General features: G+C 42.1%; 1 protein-coding gene across 1 annotated transcript in view; it reads right to left on the reverse strand.

Moving 5' to 3' along the window:
* MCCC2 (methylcrotonoyl-CoA carboxylase 2) overlaps positions 1-22,696 on the reverse strand; it is a 77,955-nt gene that overhangs the window by 40,763 nt on the left and 14,496 nt on the right. The window contains exons 3-6 of the mRNA XM_027519998.1: positions 20,081-20,165; positions 18,308-18,409; positions 14,633-14,760; positions 13,042-13,154 (exon numbers count right to left, since the gene is read on the reverse strand). Coding sequence (XP_027375799.1) covers positions 13,042-13,154; positions 14,633-14,760; positions 18,308-18,409; positions 20,081-20,165 — 428 coding nt within the window. The remainder of the gene's footprint in view (positions 1-13,041; positions 13,155-14,632; positions 14,761-18,307; positions 18,410-20,080; positions 20,166-22,696) is intronic.

A 22,696-nucleotide genomic window follows, 5' to 3' on the forward strand; every position in this document is an offset into this window, starting at 1 on the left:
GAGTGGGATAGTGTGGCAGGCAACTTCTAAAACACCCCCCACCCCGCTTCATCATCCTAGACTCTTGGTATTCACGTCCTGTATGATCCCATTGCCTTGAGTGTGTGGTGGGTCTGGTGATATGCCTCTAACAAATGGAATATGGTGAGTGATGGGACGTCACTGCTGTGCCCAGGGTATGAGAGACCATGTCTTGTGTCTTGCTGGCCTCTCTCTTGCCCACCTGCTTGCACACTCTAATGCAGCAGCTGACATGCTGTGATATGCTGTATGGAGAGGCACACAGTAGGAAAGAACATACAACAGCTCAAAAGGAACTAAGAAAGGCCTGCAGAGGACCGAATCCTGCCATCAGCCAGTGATACAGGGTGGAGCCTTGAGAGGATGCAGTCAGTCACGTGATCCAGCTAAGAGGAGAGCTCCAAGATCCAGCTAAGCTGTGCTCAGACCCTGAATCCATAGAAACTGCAAGACAATAAGCATTGTTGTTTTAAACTGCTATGTTTGGGGATAATTTGTTCTGCAGTAACGGAGAACTAATACAGAGATCAAAAACCATCTCCCTCATGTGACTGCAGAGAAGGCAATGGCACCCCACTCCAGTACTCTTGCCTGGAAAATCCCACGGACGGAGGAGCCTGGTAGGCTGCAGTCCATGGGGTCACTAAGAGTCGGACATGACTGAGCGACTTCACTTTCACTTTTCACTTTCCTGCATTGGAGAAGGAAATGGCAACCCACTCCAGTGTTCTTGCCTGGAGAATCCCAGGGACAGGGGAGCCTGGTGGGCTGCCGTCTCTGGGGTCGCACAGAGTTGGACACGACTGATGCGACTTAGCAGCAGCAGCAGCAGCATGTGACTGCAACTGAGGCACATCTGAAGACCTGGGATAACCCGCGTTTGAAGTGCTTTGTTGCTGTTGCTCTTTAAGTGTCTGTGAACTGCTCCTCTAGTCCAGAGGTGGGAGCCAGACCAGCACTAGCACTTCTGTACCACCCAGAGAGTGGTGAGAAACCAAGGGAGAGACAGGGATAAACTGTGAAACCATTACGCTAAGTGAAAGAAACCAGTCACAAAAGACCACTTACTGTGCAATTCCATCTATACAAAATGTCCAGAAGAGGCACATCCATAGGTTACCTGGAGGGACTAAGTTAAAAAATGAGATTAACTGCCAATGGGTGTGGTATTTCCTTCTGGAGTCATTTAAAGTTGTTTTAAAGTCATTTAAAGTTGTTTAAAATTGATTCAACCCTGTAAATATCCTAAAAACCACTGAATTATACATATTAAATGAGTAAATTGTATAGTATGTGAAATATACCTCAATAAATTACTTTTCTATAAAACTTATAAAATTAAAACAAAGCACAAGAGTGACTAAGTATATAAGAATCAATATCCTCACATTTTTCATCAATAAGAAAGAGAGGCTATTCTAGTTCTAAGCATCCAACACAAACTTAATATCGCTAAAGCAAATTCTGAAAATAGAAATAAAAGAACACAGTGAAGTCACCAGTGTCACACAATCTCCTCTTCTGTATTTAATTCTGAGTCCTTCACTCACTCACAAATAGAGTGAGCATGCACTGAGAGCTCTGCCTCTGTGCCTACCGCTATTTCTCACAGAGCGTGGGGACCCCAGGGCCCAAACAGCACTGAGGACTTTCCAGGCCCCGAAGCATTTGTCCAGAGTGCAGTGAAGACCTAACACTGGGCCACACTGAACAAGGGATCCAGAACCCCAGAAAGGAGATTCTGCTGCTTTCTCTACCAAGAGGACACTAAAAGGACATAAGGAAGCTCTGTGGCCATAAGCCGCTCGGGCCACACTCAGCATAGCTTTGGCTGTTTGGGTGACACAGCCCAGGCACTGTGTCAGCAGAGACGTCACAGCGCCCCTCATCTGCATGAGAACACGAGACCTCCCGCCAGCTCCACGGAGAGGCCACTGTCCACTCCTTCACCTTTGAGGTGGGCCTGCTCTGTGACACAGACAAACCAAGAGACCCCTCCTGCAGGGTCAGCAGGGCCATGGCGACTCAAAAACTGGAATCCAGAGCAAGAAAACAGCAAGAAGGCTAAGAATGATGTGTAACTGACAGCAACAATCCTCGTTATCACCGCCGCGGGCAGCACAGCAAAAGCTGTCAAAGAAAGGAAACGAGAGGCTAAAGAACAGAGGGAAGAGGCTGGAAAAACTTTAGACAAACCTGCATTACCCTCCAGGCTTTGTCTGCACAAACAGAGACTGGTTGTCACTGCACCAAAAACAAATTACATATTGTAGGTCAGCAGCCTGCCCTGTGGACGGGGTCTCTGAGATGAAGTCAAGAGGTTTTACATCTAATTCTGAGAAGCTGTGTTAACCTTAGACCTCCATCTTTCCACTGAAAAATTGCAGAAGACCATGCAGTTCAAAGGCTCTCTCTGATGTAACAGAACTTGGGGACAAAGATTTTCAGCTGCTTGATGGAAAAGCCATTAAACTATATACTTTTTTAAATCTCTCATCTTATTCCTTTTTCCTTTCAAAGTAATGCAGAAAGCAAATACTGCCTGTATCACACTATTTGCTTCTATCCTTGGGTGGGGAAGATCCCCTGGAGAAGGAAATGGCAACACACTCCAGTATTTTTGCCCGGAAAATCCCATGGACAGAGGAGCCTGGCAGGCTACACTCCATGGAGTCACAAAGAGTAGGACATGACTGAGCATAAGGCACCTAAAGAGTTACCATTAAAAAAATAAAAGCCATAATATACACATATCAAGTCAATAGCTGTCTAGAATTTAAGAATATCATCAACTAAACCATCTGATCACACTGTTGATCCTAGAACATGCATGCTTATCTGTGCCCAGTGGATAGGACAAAATGTACATAGAAAACAAAAAATCCACCTTACCCACATTCTGCTTCTGCTCCAAGCTTTTTATCAGAGAACTTCAAAACAATCAAACAGACTGGTTTCTTCTACCCCTGACCCTGTCTGGTTTCATAAGCAAGTTCAAGTGCATTTCAAAAATAATACTCAGTGTTTATCCTAAGACCCTCCAAACATATACCAAGGTCTGAACCAAAAATAAATTACAAAAATAAGCTAAGCCAAAGGGGATAAGAAGGAAATGGTAAGAAAAAGAGGAAAGTAAGGACATTTGAGAATAATTTCAGGTACATCTCCAAAAAGAAGAATGGGCAGAAATACAAAGAAGAAAAAAGGAAGAAAGGCCCGAGGAGCTGCAACTAGCAGGGCTAGGTGAATAATGCCTGAATCAGAAGAAATAAACTGTTAATAAAAACAGAAACATTTGTTGCTGGTGTAGTAAGGATCACAGTAAAACAAGGAAGAGAATTAATGTATCAGAGCAAAGATCAGTCCAGACTAGACTCTCACTAGACTATAAAAATTAATGGTAATGTAAGATCCGAAGAAAAGAAACACCAAGATCCCACTTCTGAAGAGAACTGGAAGTCTCACACTTAAAAAGTCAGCAACATGGGAGCCACAAAAGAAATTAAACACTAATGGACACCAATATGCCAAGTCTTTAAACTTCAAAAACAAATCAGGGGTCCTAAAACCTATGAGAAAGTAAGGAAAAATGAAACAGGAGAGAATACAGAGTGTATCTAGTTAACTGTTTTTTCTCGAGTCCAGAAACAAAATTATTGGATCTGGAAGATCTGTAGGAATCTAGTCACATCTTTACAGCTGCAAAATATAGGACATAACAGAGATATCGTTGTACGAGACATATTTCTTAGAAATGGATAAATGGATTTAAAATGGTCAAGGTTAATAATATTAAATAAAAACCAATCTTGGGGAGGAAAACAGGAATTGAACCAACATAGAAAGTTAGTGCTCACTGGGCTTCCCAGGTCGTTCAGTGGGAAAGAATCCACCTGTCAGTACAGGAGGCACAGGAGATGAGGGTCGATGCCTCTGCTGGGAAGATCCCCTGGAGAATGATATGGCAACCCACTCCAGTGTTCTTGTCTGGAGAATACCATGGACGGAGGAGCTTGGCCGTCTTCAGTCCACAGGACTGCAAAGAGTCGGACACGGCAGAGCACATAGAGCTCACTACCAAAATGCACGCATATAACATAACTGCGGTTACAATAGTGACTGCTTTATGCGGTAAAATACAAGAAAAAAAAAGATTGTTTTTAACAATCCATCTAAGCTAACATCTTAAACACAGTAAATAATAAAACATGGGATTTTCCAGATGGCCCAGTGGTAAAAGAATCTGCCTGCCAACGATTAAAACACAAGAAACAGAACCACTTCATAGCCATAGGGTTTCACTCTTTTAATAAATTATTAGGTAGACAAATACATGTGTTGGGATGTAAATAATCCAATACCGTCTCTAATCCCAAGTGGCATAGAGTTTAGTAAAGGAAATTAGTCAGGATACGTCTAGATAAAAGGGATAAATGCCACTAGTAAGGCAAAGTGCAAGAGTTACGGACGGGAGTTGGGGGAAGAAAAGATGACTTCCAGTAAGGGATTCTCAGAAGTTTTCCTGGAAAAGGTAGCATCTAAAATGGATGCCACCATCCATCTTAGATGGCTGCGTGGGCGCAGGAGGGCCTGGAGGAGCTATTCCACGTTCAAGGTCAGGAGGGGCGGCGGTGAGGAGATATCCCTCGTCCAAGGTAAGGAGCAATGACTGCGCTTTGCTGGAGCAGCCGTGAAGAGATATCCCACGTCCAAGGTAAGAGAAACCCAAATAAGACGGTAGGTGTTGCAAGAGGGCTTCAGAGGGCAGACACACTGAAACCATACTCACAGAAAACTAGTCAATCTAATCACACTAGGACCACAGCCTTGTCTAACTCAATGAAACTAAGCCATGCCCGTGGGGCAACCCAAGACAGGCGGGTCATGGTGGAGAGGTCTGACAGAATGTGGTCCACTGGAGAAGGGAATGGCAAACCACTTCAGTATTCTTGCCTTGAGAACCCCATGAACAGTATGAAAAGGCAAAATGATAGGATACTGAAAGAGAAACTCCCCAGGTCGATAGGTGCCCAATATGCTACTGGAGATCAGTGGAGAAATAACTCCAGAAAGAATGAAGGGATGGAGCCAAAGCAAAAACAATACCCAGCTGTGGATGTGACTGGTGATAGAAGCAAGGTCTGATGCTGTAAAGAGCAATATTGCATAGGAACCTGGAATGTCAGGTCCATGAATCAAGGCAAATTGGAAGTGGTCAAACAAGAGATGGCAAGAGTGAATGTCGACATTCTAGGAATCAGCAAACTGAAATGGACTGGAATGAGTGAATTTAACTCAGATGACCATTATATCTACTACTGCGGGCACAAATCCCTTAGAAGAAATGGAGTAGCCATCATGGTCAACAAGAGTCCAAAATGCAGTACTTGGATGCAATCTCAAAAACGACAGAATGATCTCTGTTTGTTTCCAAGGCAAACCACTCAATATCACAGTAATCCAACTCTACATCCCAACCAGTAATGCTGAAGAAGCTGAAGTTGAACGGTTCTATGAAGACCTACAAGACCTTTTAGAACTAACACCCCAAAAAGATGTCCTTTTCATTATAGGGGACTAGAATGCAAAAGTAGGAAGTCAAGAAACACCTGGAGTAACAGGCAAATTTGGCCTTGGAATACAGAATGAAGCAGGGCAAAGGCTAATAGAGTTTTGCCAAGACAATGCACTGGTCATAGCAAACACCCTCTTCCAACAACACAAGAGAAGACTCTACACATGGACATCACCAGATGGTCAACACTGAAATCAGATTGATTATATTCTTTGCAGCCAAAGATGGAGAAGCTCTATACAGTCAACAAAAACAAGACTGGGAGCTGACTGTGGCTCAGATCATAAACTCCTTATTGCCAAATTCAGACTTAAAGTGAAGAAAGTAGGGAAAACCACTAGACCATTCAGGTATGACCTAAATCAAATCCCTTATATTATACAGTGGAAGTGAGAAATAGATTTAAGGGACTAGATCTGATAGACAGAGTGCCTGATGAACTATGGATGGAGGTTCGTGACACTGTACAGGAGACAGGGATCAAGACCATCTCCATGGAAAAGAAATGCAAAAAAGCAAAATGGCTGTCTGGGGAGGCCTTACAAATAGCTGTGAAAAGAAGAGAAGCGAAAAGCAAAGGAGGAAAGGAAAGATATTAGCATCTGAATGCAGAGTTCCAAAGAATAGCAAGAAGAGATAAGAAAGCCTTCCTCAGCCATCAATGCAAAGAAAGAGAGGAAAACAACAGAATGGGAAAGACTAGAGATCTCTTCAAGAAAATTAGAGATACCAAGGGAACATTTCATGCAAAGATGGGCTTGATAAAGGACAGAAATGGTATGGACCTAACAGAAGCAGAAGATATTAAGAAGAGATGGCAAGAATACACAGAAGAACTGTACAAAAAAGATCTTCACGACGAAGATAATCACGATTGTGTGATCACTTACCTAGAGCCAGACATCCTGGAATGTGAAGTCAAGTGGACCTTAGAAAGCATCACTACGAACAAAGCTAGTGGAGGTGATGGAATTCCAGTTGAGCTATTTCACATCCTGAAAGATGATGCTGGGAAAGTGTGCACTCAATATGCTAGCAAATTTGGAAAACTCAGCAGTGGCCACAGGACTGGAAAAGGTCAGTTTTCATTTCAATCCCAAAGAAAGGCAATGCCAAAGAATGCTCAAACCAGTGCACAATTGCACTCATCTCACACGCTAGTAAAGTAATGCTCAAAATTCTCCAAGCCAGGCTTCAGCAATACATGAACCGTGAACTTCCAGATGTTCAAGCTGGTTTTAGAAAAGGCAGAGGAACCAGAGATCAAATTGCCAACATCTGCTGGATCATGGAAAAAGCAAGAGAGTTCCAGAAAAACATCTATTTCTTCTTTATTAACTACGCCAAAGCCTTTGACTGTGTGGATCACAATAAACTGTGGAAAATTCTGAAAGAGATGGGAATACCAGACCACCTGACCGGCCTCTTGAGAAACCTATATGCAAATCAGGAAGCAACAGTTAGAACTGGACATGGCACAACTGACTGGTTCCAAATAGGAAAAGGAGTACGTCAAGGCTGTATATTTTCACCCTGCTTATTTAACTTATATGCAGAGTACATCATGAGAAACACTGGGCTGGAAGAAGCACAAGCTGGAATCAAGATTGCCGGGAGAAATATCAATAACCTCAGATATGCAGATGACACCACCCTTATGGCAGAAAGTGAAGAAGAACTAAAGAGCCTCTTGATGAAAGTGAAAGAGGAGAGTGAAAAAGTTGGCTTAAAGCTCAACATTCAGAAAATGAAGATCATGGCATCTGGTTCCATACTTCATGGGAAATAGATGGGAAACAGTGGAAACAGTGTCAGACTTTATTTTGGGGGGCTCCAAAATCACTGAAGATGGTGATTGCAGCCATGAAATTAAAAGACGCTTACTCCTTGGAAGGAAAGTTATAACCAACCTAGATAGCATACTGAAAAGCAGAGACATTACTTTGCCAACAAAGGTCCGTCTAGTCAAGGCTATGGTTTTTCCAGTAGTCATGTATGGATGTGAGAATTGGACTGTGAAGAAAGCTGAATGCCAAAGAATTGATGCTTTTGAACTGTGGTGTTGGAGAAGACTCTTGAGAGTCTCTTGGACTGCAAGGAGATCCAACCAGTCCATTCTGAAGGGAGATCAGCCCTGGGATTTCTTTGGAAGGAATGATGCTAAAGCTGAAACTCCAGTACTTTGGCCACCTCATGTGAAGAGTTGACTCATTGGAAAAGACCCTGATGCTGGGAGGGATTGGGGGCAGGAGGAGAAGGGGATGACAGAGGATGAGATGGCTGGATGGCATCACTGACTCGATGGACGTGAGTTTGAGTGAACTCAGGGAGTTGGTGATGGACAGGGAGGCCTGGCATGCTGCAATTCATGGGGTTGCAAAGAGTCAGACACATCTGAATGACTGAACTGAACTGAACTGAGCAACTAACACACACACACGGAGAACTTCAGGAAAGGGAAAAATGACAAAACAAATAATCTGTGTGGTCTCCAGGAGGTTAATGTTAGCAGGAACTTCTAAGAGCAACAAGGTTTTTAGGAGACTAAGCAGTCAGGAATGAAGATACTGGGCCAAATCGTAATAAGTCTGGTAATGCAGGGAGGAAGAAAAGTTTCATGGAACAGCAGAAGTTAGAAAAGGTCCTTTTCTTTGGGCCTTATTTTTTGGGGTACTTGTTCTTTAAAAAAAAAAAAATGAAGGGGAAGTCAACAGGATAGAATAGTGCTCACAAATATCTTGAGTTTTTCAGTAAAGCTTCAGTGCAGATAACCAGTTTAGCATTCATATATTGGGGAAAAGACTAGAAGAGGCACCCCAGATGCTAGTGTACGATAACAATTAGATTTTTTTTAATTCGACAAGGTTCATAGAATATAGGGGTACTTCCCTGGTGGTCCATTGGCTAAGACTCCGTGCTCTTAATACAGGGGGCCTGAATTAGATCCCTGGTCAGGGAACCAGATCCCATACGCCACAACTAAAAGATCCTGTATGCTGCAACTATTTGACTAAGGGCAGTCAAATAAATAAATATTTATTTAAAAAAAAAAGAATACAGGAAGGCAAACCTTAACCACAAACATCCTACTGGCATGAAATACAAAAAAACAAATGTTAAGAGAAGGAGCTCAATTAAGGAAATACTGATGTTAAAATTTTTAGGAAATACAGACTTTCCTCTTGGTCCAGTAGTTAAGAATCCACCCACCAACAGAGGGAACGTGGGTTTGATCCCTGGTCTGGAAAGATTTCATATGCCATGGATCAGCTAAGCCCATGTGCCACAGCTACTGAATCCACACTCTAGAGCCTGTGATCCACAACAAGAGAAGCTACGGCAACGAGAGGCCCTGGCACGGCACAGCCCAACAGAGAACAGTCCCGCCTGCCGCAGGTAGAGAACGCCCACAGCAATGAAGACCCAGTGCAGTCAAAAACAAATAAATGAATAAAATTTTTAAAACATTTTAGGAAACAAAAATTAAATACGCAAACTGAAGGCATTCAGTCAAATGCCTCAGACATACTATTTTATGATAAGCAGATAATTGCTTATTAAAAATATAGGACACTTTTAACTGTAAAAAGTCTCAGTTTTTAAAACACTCTTTAAGCTCCAGGTTCCACAGGAGCAGAGACTCTACCTAGTTTTATTCACCAGTGCAGGGCCTGGCTTAAAGTAGCTTCTCCACAAATATTTGCTGGATGTTGGTTGACGTATTTTGTGGTTTCTACAGAAGCTACATGAACCGAAAGCCAGAGCACAGAAGCATGCAAGGCGGCAGAAGTCTACAGTGGGTTGAATGTCCACACTCGAATCTCTGGAACCTGTGAATGTGATCTTACTGGGGGGTGAAAGGGGGGTAGGCTGGGGGGGTGGGGGAGGTCTTTGCAGATGTAATTAAGTTAAGGATCTTGAGATAAGATCATTCTGGATTACCCAGGGGTAATCCAGTGACAAGAGTCCTTATAAGGAGGAGATGGGACGCAGAAGAGGAGGCCATGTGAAGACTGAGACAGAAACCGGAGTCATGCGGCCACACACCAAGGGAACGCCTGGAGCCATCGGAAACCCAAGGAGATGAACAGAGTCTTTCTTAGAGCCTTGTGAAGCACCGTGGCCCTGGCGCTACCTTGATTTCAGACATCTAGCCTCCAGAAATTTCTCCTAAAAGACAAAAGATCACAATAAGAATTTCTTACCACATAATGGATGGAAGGGCTGACTGTGCAAAAGTGAACAAAGTTGAAGTTTCTGTTTAGATAAACAAGGCACAGAGATAGGCAAGGTCGTCACATGACAGTAATCTGCTAAGTCACTTAGCCGTGTCTGACTCTTTGCGACCCCATGGAATCTAGCCCACCAGGCTCCTCTGTCCATGAAGTTTTCCAAGCAAGAATACTGGAGTGGATTGCCATTTCCTTCTCCAGGGGATCTTTCTGGCCCCAGGGATGGAACTTGCATCCCTTAGGTCTCCTGCATTGGCAGGAGGGTTCTTTACCACCAGCGTCACCTGGGAAGCTCATATAACAGTAACAGTAGAATATAGAATAAAAATAACAATACATTGTATTAGTAGAATATAAAGAAGAGATATAATAAGTGCAGGTGATGACTAATTAGAGTATTAATAAAAATACTAAAAACTTAAGAAATTCAATAACAACAAAAAACCGAAAGGAATCGCAGCAGTATTATTAAATATTTCAAACATACAAAAAAGATTAGAATAAAATAAATATTCTTTACTTAATACCCAGTCTCAGTAAATCTTGACATTTGGCTAACTTTACTTCTGAATTTTTTTTAAAAGAATAAAATATTTCAGATACAGTTGAAGGCTCTACAGACCTCCTACTGGCCTTTTTCTCCTCCCTCCCACCTCAAAAGTAACCACTGTTCTAAAATTGAGTGTATCTTTCGCATGTACCTGTTTAGACACAAATAATAGGTTATTTGATATATTTAACATTTGCATACAGAGCAACTGGTTATATATTTACTTTTTTTTAACCCAATATATTCTTTGAGACTTATTTCTGTTGATGCATACAGTTCTAGTTTGTTCATCTTATTTTTTTTTAAATTTATTTTTAGTTGGAGGATACTTGCTTTACAATATTGTGATAGTTTCTGCAATACATCAACATGAATCAGGCATAGGTATACATATGTTCTCTCCTTTTTGAACCTCCCTCCTACCTCCCACCCCATCCCACCCCCTAGGTTGTTACAGAGCTCTGGATTTGAGCTCCCTGCATGATACAACAAATTTTCAGTGGCTATCTGATTGTACCCATGGTAACGTATATGTTTCAGTGCTACTCTCTCAATCTGTCCCACCCTCTCCTTTCCCCACTGTGTCCACAAGTCTGTTCTCTATGTCTGCATCTCCATCACCGTCTTGCTGATAGGGTCACCAGTACCACCCTTCTAGACTCCGTATCTATATGTTAATATACGATACCTGTCTCTCTTTCTGACTTACCTCACTCTGTGTAATAGGCTCTAGGTTCATCCACCTCATTAAAAATGACTCAAATGCATTCCTTTTTATGGCAGAGTAATACTTCACTATATATATGCACCACAACTTCTTTATCTATTCATCTGTCGATGAACTTCTAAGTTGCTTCCATTTTCTAGCTATTGTAAATAGTGCTGCAATGAACATTGGAGTACGTGTGTCTTTTTCAATTATGGTTTTCTCAGGGTATATATGCCCAGTAGTGGCATTGCTGGTAGTTTGACTCCTGGTTTTTTTAAGAAATTTCCATACTGTTCACCATAGTCACTGGATTACAGGACCTCCACAGGACTAGGGGAAACAGAAACAAAGCAATGTGTGCCCAGGTCCCAGGGGAAAGGAGCACTGACCCTACAGGAGACGGAGTCAGACCTCCCCTGAGTGTGTGAGGGTCTCCTGCAGAGGCGTGGGTGGGCAGTGGCCTGCCACAGGGAGAAGGGCACTGGTAGCAGCAGCCCTGGGTGATGGGTCTCAGCATAAGTTCTCTTGGAGGATGTCAATAGCCCTATTACAGAGCCTTAAGGGGCTTCCCAGGTGGCGCTAGTGGTAAAAGCCCATCTGTCTATGCAGGAGATATAAGGGACACCGGTTCGATCTCTGGGTGGGATATCTCCTGGAGGAGGAAATGGCAACCCATTCCGGTACTCTTGCCTGGAGAATCCCACGGACAGAGGAGCCTGGCGGACTACAGTCCATAGGCTCGCAAAGAGTCGGATATGACTAAAGTGTCTTAGCACACACAGCACAGAGTCTCTAGACTCAAGGACTTGGTCAGTTCCAAGCCAAACAACTAACAGGGAGGGAGCACAGCCCCACCCATCAGCAGGTAACTGTATTAAAGTTTTACTGAGCATGGCCCTGCCCACCAGGGAAAACTAAGAGACAGTTTTGCCCACAGCCAGTCCCTCCCATCAGGAAGCTTGTATAAGCCTCTTATCCTCATCCACCAGAGGGCAGACAGAAGAAATAAGAACTACAATCCTAGCAGCCTCAGAACTAATACCACAATCACAGAAGGCTAACTAAAATGAAAAGAAATAGAATTATGTCCCAGATGAAGGAACAAGATAAATCCCCAGAAAAACAACTAAACAAAGTAGAAATAGGCAACCTCCCAGAAAAAGAATTCAGAATAATGATAGTGAAGATGATACAGGATCTTGTAACAAGAATGGAGAAGATGCAAGAAATGTTTCCAAAGACCTAGAAGAACTAAAGAACAGAGATGAACGATATACTAGAAGGAATCAATAGCAGAATAACTCAGACAGAAGAATGGATAAGTGACCTGAAGATAGAATGGTAGAAATCAATGCTGCAAAACAAAACATAGAAAAAAGAATGTAAAGAAATAAAGACAACCTAAGAGACCTCTGGGACAACATTAAATGCACCAACATTCATATTATATGGGTCCCAGAAGAGAAAGAGAAAGGACCTGAGAAAATATTTGAAGAGATAATAGCTGAAAACTTCCCCAACATGGAAAAGGAAATAGTCAACCATGTCCAAGAAGCACAGAGGGTCCCAAGCAAGATAAACCAAAGGAGAAACACACCAAGACACACAGTAATCAAATGGACAAAAACTAAAGACAAAGATAAAATATTAAAAGCAACAAGAGAAAAAAGACAGACAACATACAAGGGAAATCTCATAAGGTTATCAGATGATTTCTTGAAGACTAAATTGTATATTAAATTCTCTTTTGGAACTTCCCTGGCATTCCAGTGGTTTGGATTCCATGCTCTCAATGCCAAGGGCCTGGGTTCAATCCCCAGTCAGGGAACTAAGACCCCATAAACTGCATGGCATAGCCAAAAAAAGTAAAATTCTCTTTTAAGTCATCTCAGAATACCTGGTTAGCAAAGACATTTGATGCAAAAAGCAACATATCTCATTAATAAGAAATTACCTGTGTAATGCTTTTAGAAGACATAACTGCCTGATTGTAGAATATGCGGCCAAAGTGATCTCGATCTGGAAATACCTCTGCTTGTCGAGGTAAGTTTGCCCCTCCTGAGTCAACTGAAGACAGGGGAAATAACAGATATAAGTACATCTCAATGAACAAAACATCCTATACACAGGAAGACTTGTCTCAATGATAATAGCACCAGTTCTTAATTACATTCACAGAAGAAAATTTGCTCTGTCTTTCTAAACTCTTCTGCAGCCTCTTTCTCCATTCTTCCCACACAGCCCCCTAAATTGTATTGCTTTCTTCAAACATATTAGGCTCTCCTACCCCTATACAAAATTCCACTTGAAATTATTTAGGACATTCTCTGCTTTGAGGATTAGCCCCAGAAATCGCAAAAAATCCTTAACCAGTGCAGCTGAAAATGGATCTCTCTCTCTTTAAAAACAATCCAAAAATCATCTACCAAATTCATGGGATAATTTTATCACACATCGCCTTCTGTTTCTCTTTTTACTGTGATAACAGTGGTAGATAAGAATGTCAGCTGAATTCAAAACAGAATTTCATTACTTCACAGCTGTGTGACCACAGAAGCATTTCTGAGCCATTCTATGCCTCAGTTTCCCCATCTGTGAAATGAAGGTAACAGCAGTGTACCACAGGGTCGTTATCAGGATGACATGAAATAGTGTATGCAAAGCACTTAGTTCAGCACATACTGTGAGCGTACAGAGCCAACGTTACAGAAAGCTAGCTAGTCTTATATCTATCAGTATGAGTCTTCTATTGACGTTTAATACATTATATCCTGTCTCCAATTCACTATGAGGAAGACAGACAACACGACGCCCTTAACTGCTTTCCCTACAGCGTTGGGCACAGCAGTTGCAAGCTGTAGGGTCCCATTTGTTGTTTTCTATATGTGCAAAGCAGTTCACACTCTAAATCAATCAGGTAAATTCACTTTCATAGGAAAAAGAAATCTCATGTGTACCTGTTCAAATATTCACAGAAATGAACAACAGATACTGGTGTTTTTACAAACTAAGCTAATATCCAGGAAGTGCCAATTTTAAACTGCTTTGCTTTTATGTTCTTTAAAAAATATCCTTAGATTTTATGATTAATGTATTTTAATTCCAAATATAAATTTACTTTCACTGAAAATCAAATTTCTTTAAATTATGTTTGCCCAAATTATGTACATACTCAAGCATTTAACCTAGTACCTGACACTCAAGAGACTCATAAATATTAGCTATTATTTTTTCATAGTTTGAATCCATTATGATGAATAGAAAAACAAAAATATATAGAAGGAAAAAAACACCACTCATGTAGAGGAAAAAACAGCACACCCCAAAATAGTGTCAGGGATTCCTCCTCAGTGATGTTATAATGGGTAGTTCTTATTTACTTTTCCTCCCAAGGGTTTTAACAAAGAATAAGTATCTCTTTTGAAATTATGAGAGAAACCAATAGCTCTTCTTGAAATGCCCATTGATAATGTCATATATTCTTCTAAACAATCTTTTACTTCTCTAGCTGAATAACAGTTTATTTTACAGTTCTTATAACTTGCCCAAGTAAATGCAGGGGAGCCTGTTTTGCATTGCAATTTCTTGTGCTCTTAAGTGTTTCTTCACAGTTACTGGATAGTAGCTGCCTCCTTTGACTGTGGCGTCATTGGCAACAATCATGCATTCTACTCTGAAAGGCAGAAATTTCATTGGAGAGAGAATATGAGAGATTTTTTAAAAGTAAAGACCAACTGCATCTCATTATAAGACATTCCCAATACAACCTGGCAATTTCCAGTATTAACACATATCACTAATGATAGCCATTAGGCAATCTTATGGTATAGGAGCTTTAATCACTGTTCATTTATTCATTTATATAAAATGAATCACTTCTAATAAGTTTACAAACTCACATCTTATTTTTTTAAAGAATCATCACCCCACGTTAGCAGAGAAAAACTGACAACCTAAGCCACATTTTGCAATGTTCTTTGAATGAAACAGTCCTAACATGATAAGACGACAACAACAACAAATCCAAGTCTCGAGATGAGAAAATCCCTCGTGATGAACTTCAGCATTTCCTTTTAGGAAGGTAATTTTCAAAAAGGAAAATTGAGTCATCAAAAGTATTTATGTTTCATATTTTCAGAAGTTCTTCGTGTTACTGCCATATGCTTTTCTATAAAACTAAAAGAAGTTAAAAATACAACATTTATCCTGCTTAAAGTAACAATAGGTGCAAATTTTAAAATAGTATTTTTGAAAGCATATACTATAATGAGTCATTAGTGGGGCCCTTTCTCACCAAAACCTGTTTGTCAGGTACCACGGCCCCCAGGCAACTAGCAAGAAGTGGGAAAGTGAATGAAGAGGGCCAGCAGAGAGCCTGCTGAGTGCTGCCAGGAAAACCGAGGGCTGGAGGCTCACTCGAAACTTGAGAGAAGTGTGGTCTTCACAAAATTTAATCTTCTTTATATTTATGATGTTTTCGTTACCTCACTTTATATTCTCTAGAATTCTAAAAAATAACTTATTGAGTTCTTGTTGAACATGAACTAGAGAACAGCAACTGAGCCCACGACCTTAGGTAATGTTAAATTTCTTTTATTAGGGTAAGTGGTTCCTCTCCTCTGAGTATCAATTTTATTCACTAGGTTACAGCAAGCATTTTCCCACATTATAATTAACATTTTACAGAGTGGGAAGTACATTTTTAATGACTTTCATATTAAATAAATCACTTCAAAAGGAACTGAGGCTCTTGGCAGGCTGCTGGGCCATAACCCCACACCTCCAGAGTATGGCCACTCTTCCCTTTCCTGGGGGTGCTGCGTTAGAAAAGCTAAGAAGTTCTGGTGCAGGAAAGAGCCCAGGCTATGAAGTCAGGCAAAGGGAGGCTGAACTTCTGACTCTGTCACTTGCCTCTATCAACCTTGCACAAGAGACATTACTAGTAACTTTTACTTGTTTTATGGAAACATCACAGGATTTCCCTTGTGGTCCAGTGGTTTAAAAACCATCTTCCAACGCAGGGGACATTGGTTCGATCCCTGGTCCGGGAGGATTCCACGTGCCCCAGGATAACTAAATTCGTGTGCCACAACTACTAACCCCGTGCTCTAGGGCATGCGAACCACAACTGTTGAGCCCCAGTGCTGCAACTACTGAAGCCTGCACATCCTAGAGACTGTGCTCTGCAACAGAGAACCCATCGCAATAAGAAACCTGTGCATCACAAGTGGAGAAAATAACCCCGCTCACCGCAACTAGAGAAAGAGCACGTGCAGCAATGAAGACCTAGTGCAGCTCCCCCGCCAAAAAAAAACAGAACAAAAGCACAGACATAGTACAGAATGAGAAGAAAAATAAGGCCACAAAATATTATATTAGAGACTCCTCTGGTGGTCCAGTGGTTAAGAAGCCATGCCTCCACTGCATGGGGCATGGATTTGATCCCTGCTTGGGGAAGTAAGATCTCCATGCCACAAGGCATGGCTAAAACAAAAATACATACACTGTATTAGACACCTATTGATTTTGCCTATCCACCATCTATTATATTGGCAACAAAACTAAACTTTCTTTCAGAAACTATTTCTTCTCTATTTTTAATCCATGTGGTTCTAGCAGGACTGACCCCAAAGTCCATCCATCTTCAGAGGTGAGCACAAGGACCAGGCCTTTCTACTCAGTGTCCATGTGGTGGGTTCAGCCATGGGCCCTGGCCCTGGGTCTGTGCCCTCAGGAACTCTCCTCTTACCGCAGCTGCTAAGCTCATAGAGCAGAAGCTGGGGAAGCCTACGGCCAGCTCTGCCTCAAGACTTGAACAGACTGCCTAGGAACAAAACCAAACACCAGCCTGGTGGCCTGGTGATGCTGTTTGAACTCCTAGATCTGGCTTGGCCCAAAATCAGTTAAGAGTCAACAAATCTTTTTTTATTTAAACTAGTTTAAACATCTATCATCTGCTAGAGAAAGGGTGCTAACCATATTCAACCATATGATTATGTAAGAAAGGTCACTTTAATTATAGCAAAGTACTACTTTAGATGTTTTGAATAAGTGAATCCTTTTCCAGTCATACTATCCAACACCAGAGCAGCTTCAGGGAAAAGACAAAATCTGTCTGGTCTTGGCCCCTGCCTCCATGGAATCTTGTGAGCTAAAGTGCATACACTCAATATTGAGCCCTGGCTACTGATGTTCATAGAGAGCCTCAGAGAATGGGTGTCTGAGAAAGAGCACTGATACAAAGTTTAAAATCTTCAGTGGAATGAAGGAAGGCTGTGTTCTGGTCCCTACCCCTCTGTCTCTCTGATTTATCACTGGGGTGTAAGGCTTAGGAGTTAAAGAAGGAAGTGAGAAAGAAGCAACAACGGTAAACGACTATAGTCACACCTCCCGTGAAGGCACACACCACGGGGTGAAGGTGGAGGGACACACACGTAAATCAGAGTCCGAGTCAAATGCAACTGGATCAGGCTGCCTGATCTCAAAGTCAAGTTTTACCAGTGGCTTGATCTTTGGCAAGTTATTTTAACACTCCAAGGCAGTTTCCTTACCCGCAGAATGGTGATGATTATAGCACCCTTCTCACAGGATTGTGGTGGAGATTAAGACAACTAGGCAGTGGGGAGTGTTTATTGCAGTACGAGGAATGGTGACTGCATGGTCAGTGTGAGAGCATACAGAATACACACAAACAAATGTAATATCTAGCGATCAAGATGCCCTAAGTCTATGGCGGTTCTCAAAGGATAGCACTGGAGAATCCGGACAGCTTGTTTAAATGCTGATTTCGGGGCTCTACTCCCTGAATATGACTTAGTATTTTTTGGGAAGACCTGACCGTTGACACTTCTAACAAGTTCTCACTTGAGGCTGATGTTCCCCAGGGACCACACTCCAAGACCTACTCCTCTAAGACAGCGGTTTTTTGCTCTAGATGTACAAGAGATCACCTGCAGAGCCAAGTCCAAACCCTGGAGATTCTGATTTAGTATGAAGGTTTGTATTGGGTCCCCAGGATCACTGCTTGCGGTTTTTCCCTTCACTTTCTATCCTTGAAGCTCCACAGATGACTCTAACACACCTGGGTAGGAAGCCTCAGATCTAAATAATATCACTAGCATGACACTCACACACTCACGTGCAAAGCGGTGAGTGGTGGATGCCCTGCCCTGTCGGCCTGCTTCCTGACTCACGGGGCTGAGCACGGTCAGAATACTCACCCTGACACTCTCCCAATGCCTGTAATAACGCCACCTGCGGGGACCTCCTCATCACCATACAACTGGTAACCCGCAAACTGTGATAATTCCAGGAATGGAGACCTGAATGGAAGAAAGAATGCTGCTTGAATTAATGTTTTCTTTTTTTAAAATCATATGTGAATAGTTACACATGGAAAAGGAAAAGAGTTTTTTTTCTTTAATGAGTCAACCTTTCAAATATGTGTGTTGGATATAAAGTTTACAAAAGGAAGAATGTCTAAAACAAAGTCTAGTGTGAACACTTTGGGGATTGACACAATATAGCCACACAAAGGAACACATTTATCTTTGAAGATATTGTACAGATGTACTTATTGATATAGAAAGAGAACAGCAGCTAACACTTACGTAGCACTTAACCATGTGCCAGCCTCTCCTAGGAGCTTCGGAAATGCTAACTCATTCAGTCCTCAGGACTACCTTCTGCTATAGATCCTACTAGGATCCCCGCTGACCAGTGAGGAAACTGAAACACAGCGATGAGGTCAGTTGTCTGCAGTCACATGACTACCAGTACGTGGCAGAGCTGCTTTGATAAGCTCTCTAATAGGGGACCAGGCTCTTAGCCACTGTTATTATTCTCTCACTTAAATGTTCAAGATACATTAAGGGCAGTGGGGGAGGGGGAGAAGGGGGTTATAAAACACAAGATTCCATTTTTCTAAAACAAACAAAAAAGTGTGTCTGATCCGCATTTGCATGAAAATAGTGTAGGTGTTAACGGTATATACACTAGTGTGTTAATGCACACCAGGTGTTAATGCTGTTTGTCTCCAGGCTGGGCACGTGTGTGCATGTCCGCAGAAACGATACTTCTGAATCTTCATTTCTCTAACTGGTCCTGGCCCTTCCACCCTCGAGCCCCACAGTCTACTCACACACGTGGCCAGAATACCTTTTCAAAACATAAGTCAGGTAAGTCCTACCAAGTCTCCCCGTTTCTTTCAGAGTAAAAGTCCAAACTCTGACACTGACCCACAAACGCGTTATGAATTTGACCCCATCTTCCGCTACTCCCCACTTCACCAAACCTCTGCTCCCACGAGACGGCCTCCCGGGCCCTTCAGCATATTGGCATCTGTGACCCACTCCCAGCTCCCACCACAGAAACTTCGCACTGGCTGCTCCATCCACCTGTAATCCCCTCTCCCCAGATATATACAGCCCATCTCTCTCCACTCCTTCCAATCTCTGCTCAAATGTCACCACCTCAGCGAGGCCGATCCTAACCACCTCATTTGAAACTGCAACTTGATCTTCATCTTTCTCTCTTGTAACCCTGGCCGACCTTTTCTTTTTTTCCCATGACATGTATCACCTTCTGACTTATTATATAATTTGTGACATTTATCAATTATTTCCTGTCTCCTCCTGCTCCCCTGTAAGCTCCAGCAGGGCAAGGAACTTGGTCTGCTTTGCCCACTGCTGCATCGCTAGCACCTAGAATAGCACCTGACATACAGCAGCCTCACAACAAACACCTGTTGCTGAAGCTTAGGTAAGAACCAGAACGTAAAACCACTTATTTCACAAAACTTTCTAAGATGGGAATTTCCTGGCGGTCTGATGGTTAGGACTCTGCACCTCACTGCCACAGGCCTGGGTTCAATCCCTGGTTGGGGAACCAAGATCCCGAGAGCTGCACAGCACAGCCAAAAAAGAAAAAAAACAACCAAGAAAGTACCATGGAACAGAGGACACCCTGAGCCAACACCTGGGTTATGTACCAACCCTGGGTCTATGAGATTGTCAATTCTTTCTCTGGGTAACAGTTTTCCTCTTGATATGTGCCGTGCTCTGGCTTTCTCACCACCTCCTGTGATTAAAAAAAAACAAAAACATTATAGATGAGATGAATTCAATATAAGGTCTTCATTCAACTGAATACCAGAAAAACATATAACACTTAATGCAAACAAAAAAAATTAACATATCCTATGAAAAACAGATAATTTTTCAGATCATTCAAACTGGAATTTTTTAAAAAATCAGTGTATTATAAGCCCACAGTATATTATACATTTTCTAAATTCAGCAGTAATTACTTAAGGAAATAATGTAATATGTTTCTCTGCATCTCATATACTGCAAATACTGCCTCATCTCCACCATACTTATTGCACCCATTATAAATATCTAGCACTGTACTATATGCTCTATAAAATTTGAAATGTTTCTAACATCATCTGTACCAGGTAAAAAGCATTTTCTGACTTCCATAATATACACAACAAATCTTGGCTAAAGGTGCCACTCTGTGCGTGCTAAGTCGCTTCAGTCGTGTCCGACTCTGCGACGCCATGGACGATAGGCCGCCAGGCTCCTAGTTCCATGGGATTCTCCAGGCAAGAGCACTGGGGTGGGTTGCCATTTCCTCCTCCAGGGGATCTTCCTGATCCGGGGATCGAAACCGAGTCTCTTAGTCTCCTGCATTGGTAGGTGGGTGCTTTACCTCTAGCGCCACCTGGGAAGCCAAGGTGCCACTAGCGACCCATCACTTTTACGGCCCTCAAACAGGACAGAGTTGAACACATTATATAATAACTAAAACAGCCCCTGTGGGGACTTCCCTGCAGTGCCGTGATTCAGACTTTGTGCTTCCACTGCAGGGGGCATAGGTTGGATTCCTGGGCGGGGGAACTGAGACTGTGCACGCCACAGTCGTGGGGCCAAAAAGAAAAAAAAAGTCCCCTCTTGTTACTATCCTGACTCAGAGATTGTCTTCAGTGTTTCCTGACTTTGCCCCAGACAGAAGGAAATCACAGTGACTGAAGAGTTCGCTGGGGTAACCGACCCATGAGGCTGTTTGAGGTGAGGGGTGCACGGAGCCTCACCCAGCCTGAGAGCTGCCAGGCTCAGTACCTGGGGAACAGCCACACCCTACCCTCAGCAAACCACAGTAACCGAGCAGAACAGACCATCATATCGCACCTTAGTATCTTTACCTTCACTGCTGCCTAAGAATTTCATCTTAATAAACTCCTTGTCCACTGAAATGTTTAGCTATTTTTAAAAACGATTTGTTTTTTTAGGTGAGAAAATACATTCATACAGATTTCAAAGAAGCCTCCAGGTAGCACAACTTTATTTTCAAATCAAGACTTTCCTGTATCTAAGGGGATGTTTAATTTTTTTCTGAAGAGGTAGAGGGCTTATTTTTAAGACTAAGCCTGCCTTAAGGTAACCAAGAAGAACATATCATACATCTAATCTTTTAAAAAGAAAACAATTCTGGGAGGGAAAGACTTACAAGATAGTGTGAATTAAATCAAAGGGCTTTCCTCCTTTCTCCCAGCCCCAGGGAATTCAGAGTTCCTAAGTGAGGTATGTGTGGGGGTAGGAGAGAGTGGGAACAGGAGGGTGACAGAGGGCAGAGCAAACTTCTGAGTGACATTTTCATCATCATCTCGATGGCAGGGACAGTTTCACGGGTATATACGTATGTCAAAACTCATCAAACCATACACTTAAAATACTGCAGTTTATCACATGCCAATCATACCTTAATAAAGCTGTTTAAAAATAAACATTAAAGAAAAGTGAACCTAAGGCACTACAAAGAAGACGAGGCTTGGGTGAGGGTCTTTGGAGAGCCGAGGGACACAAGGCTCCACTCAGTGGCTACCAGGATAAGGACAGCAGGGGAGGGTGAGATGACAAAGAGGTAAGAAAACAGATCTGTGGCTTGTCTGGTTTTTTTTAAGTACTTAGACCAATATTATTCTTCTGCCTAAACCCTGACTTTGCTATTAAGAGCATCTAGTGAATTCAGATTTTATTAGGAAAAACCAGAAAGAGTGCTATCCTTGATATAAATTCTCAGGTCACAGAATTCATGCAGACCACAGAAAGACAGCATGTCACAGCACCTTAGTTTTCTAAACATTAACTCTTAAAGACTTTTGCATTAATTATCTCCACTCCCACAGACTCAGAGCTGGAAAAGCCATGTTTTCCTTCAATCTCATTTACCATATTGCACTGATTCTAAAACACGCATTTTGTTCACATTTTAACACTCCTCAAATCAGGAAGGATTTTACAGTTTATACCATCTTTATACTATTCCTGTCACCAGGGGGCAGTTGAGACATAGCGGTCAGCCTCTGCATGCTCAGCACAAATGCTTAACTGTGGTCACTTAAGTGATGCTATACGCATTGCTGGAGCTACAGACATGCAGTTTAACTTCCACTCCAAAGTGTTTTTAAAACTACACAAAGTCCTTAAACAACAAAGTCCTACTATATAGTACAGGGAACTATTCAACATCCTGTAACAAACCATAATTAGAATATGAAAAATGTGTATATATGTATAATTGAATCACTTTGCTATACACCAGAA

This window comes from Bos indicus x Bos taurus, chromosome 20 (assembly GCF_003369695.1).
Source record: "Bos indicus x Bos taurus breed Angus x Brahman F1 hybrid chromosome 20, Bos_hybrid_MaternalHap_v2.0, whole genome shotgun sequence".
NCBI classification, from domain to species: domain Eukaryota; kingdom Metazoa; phylum Chordata; class Mammalia; order Artiodactyla; family Bovidae; genus Bos; species Bos indicus x Bos taurus.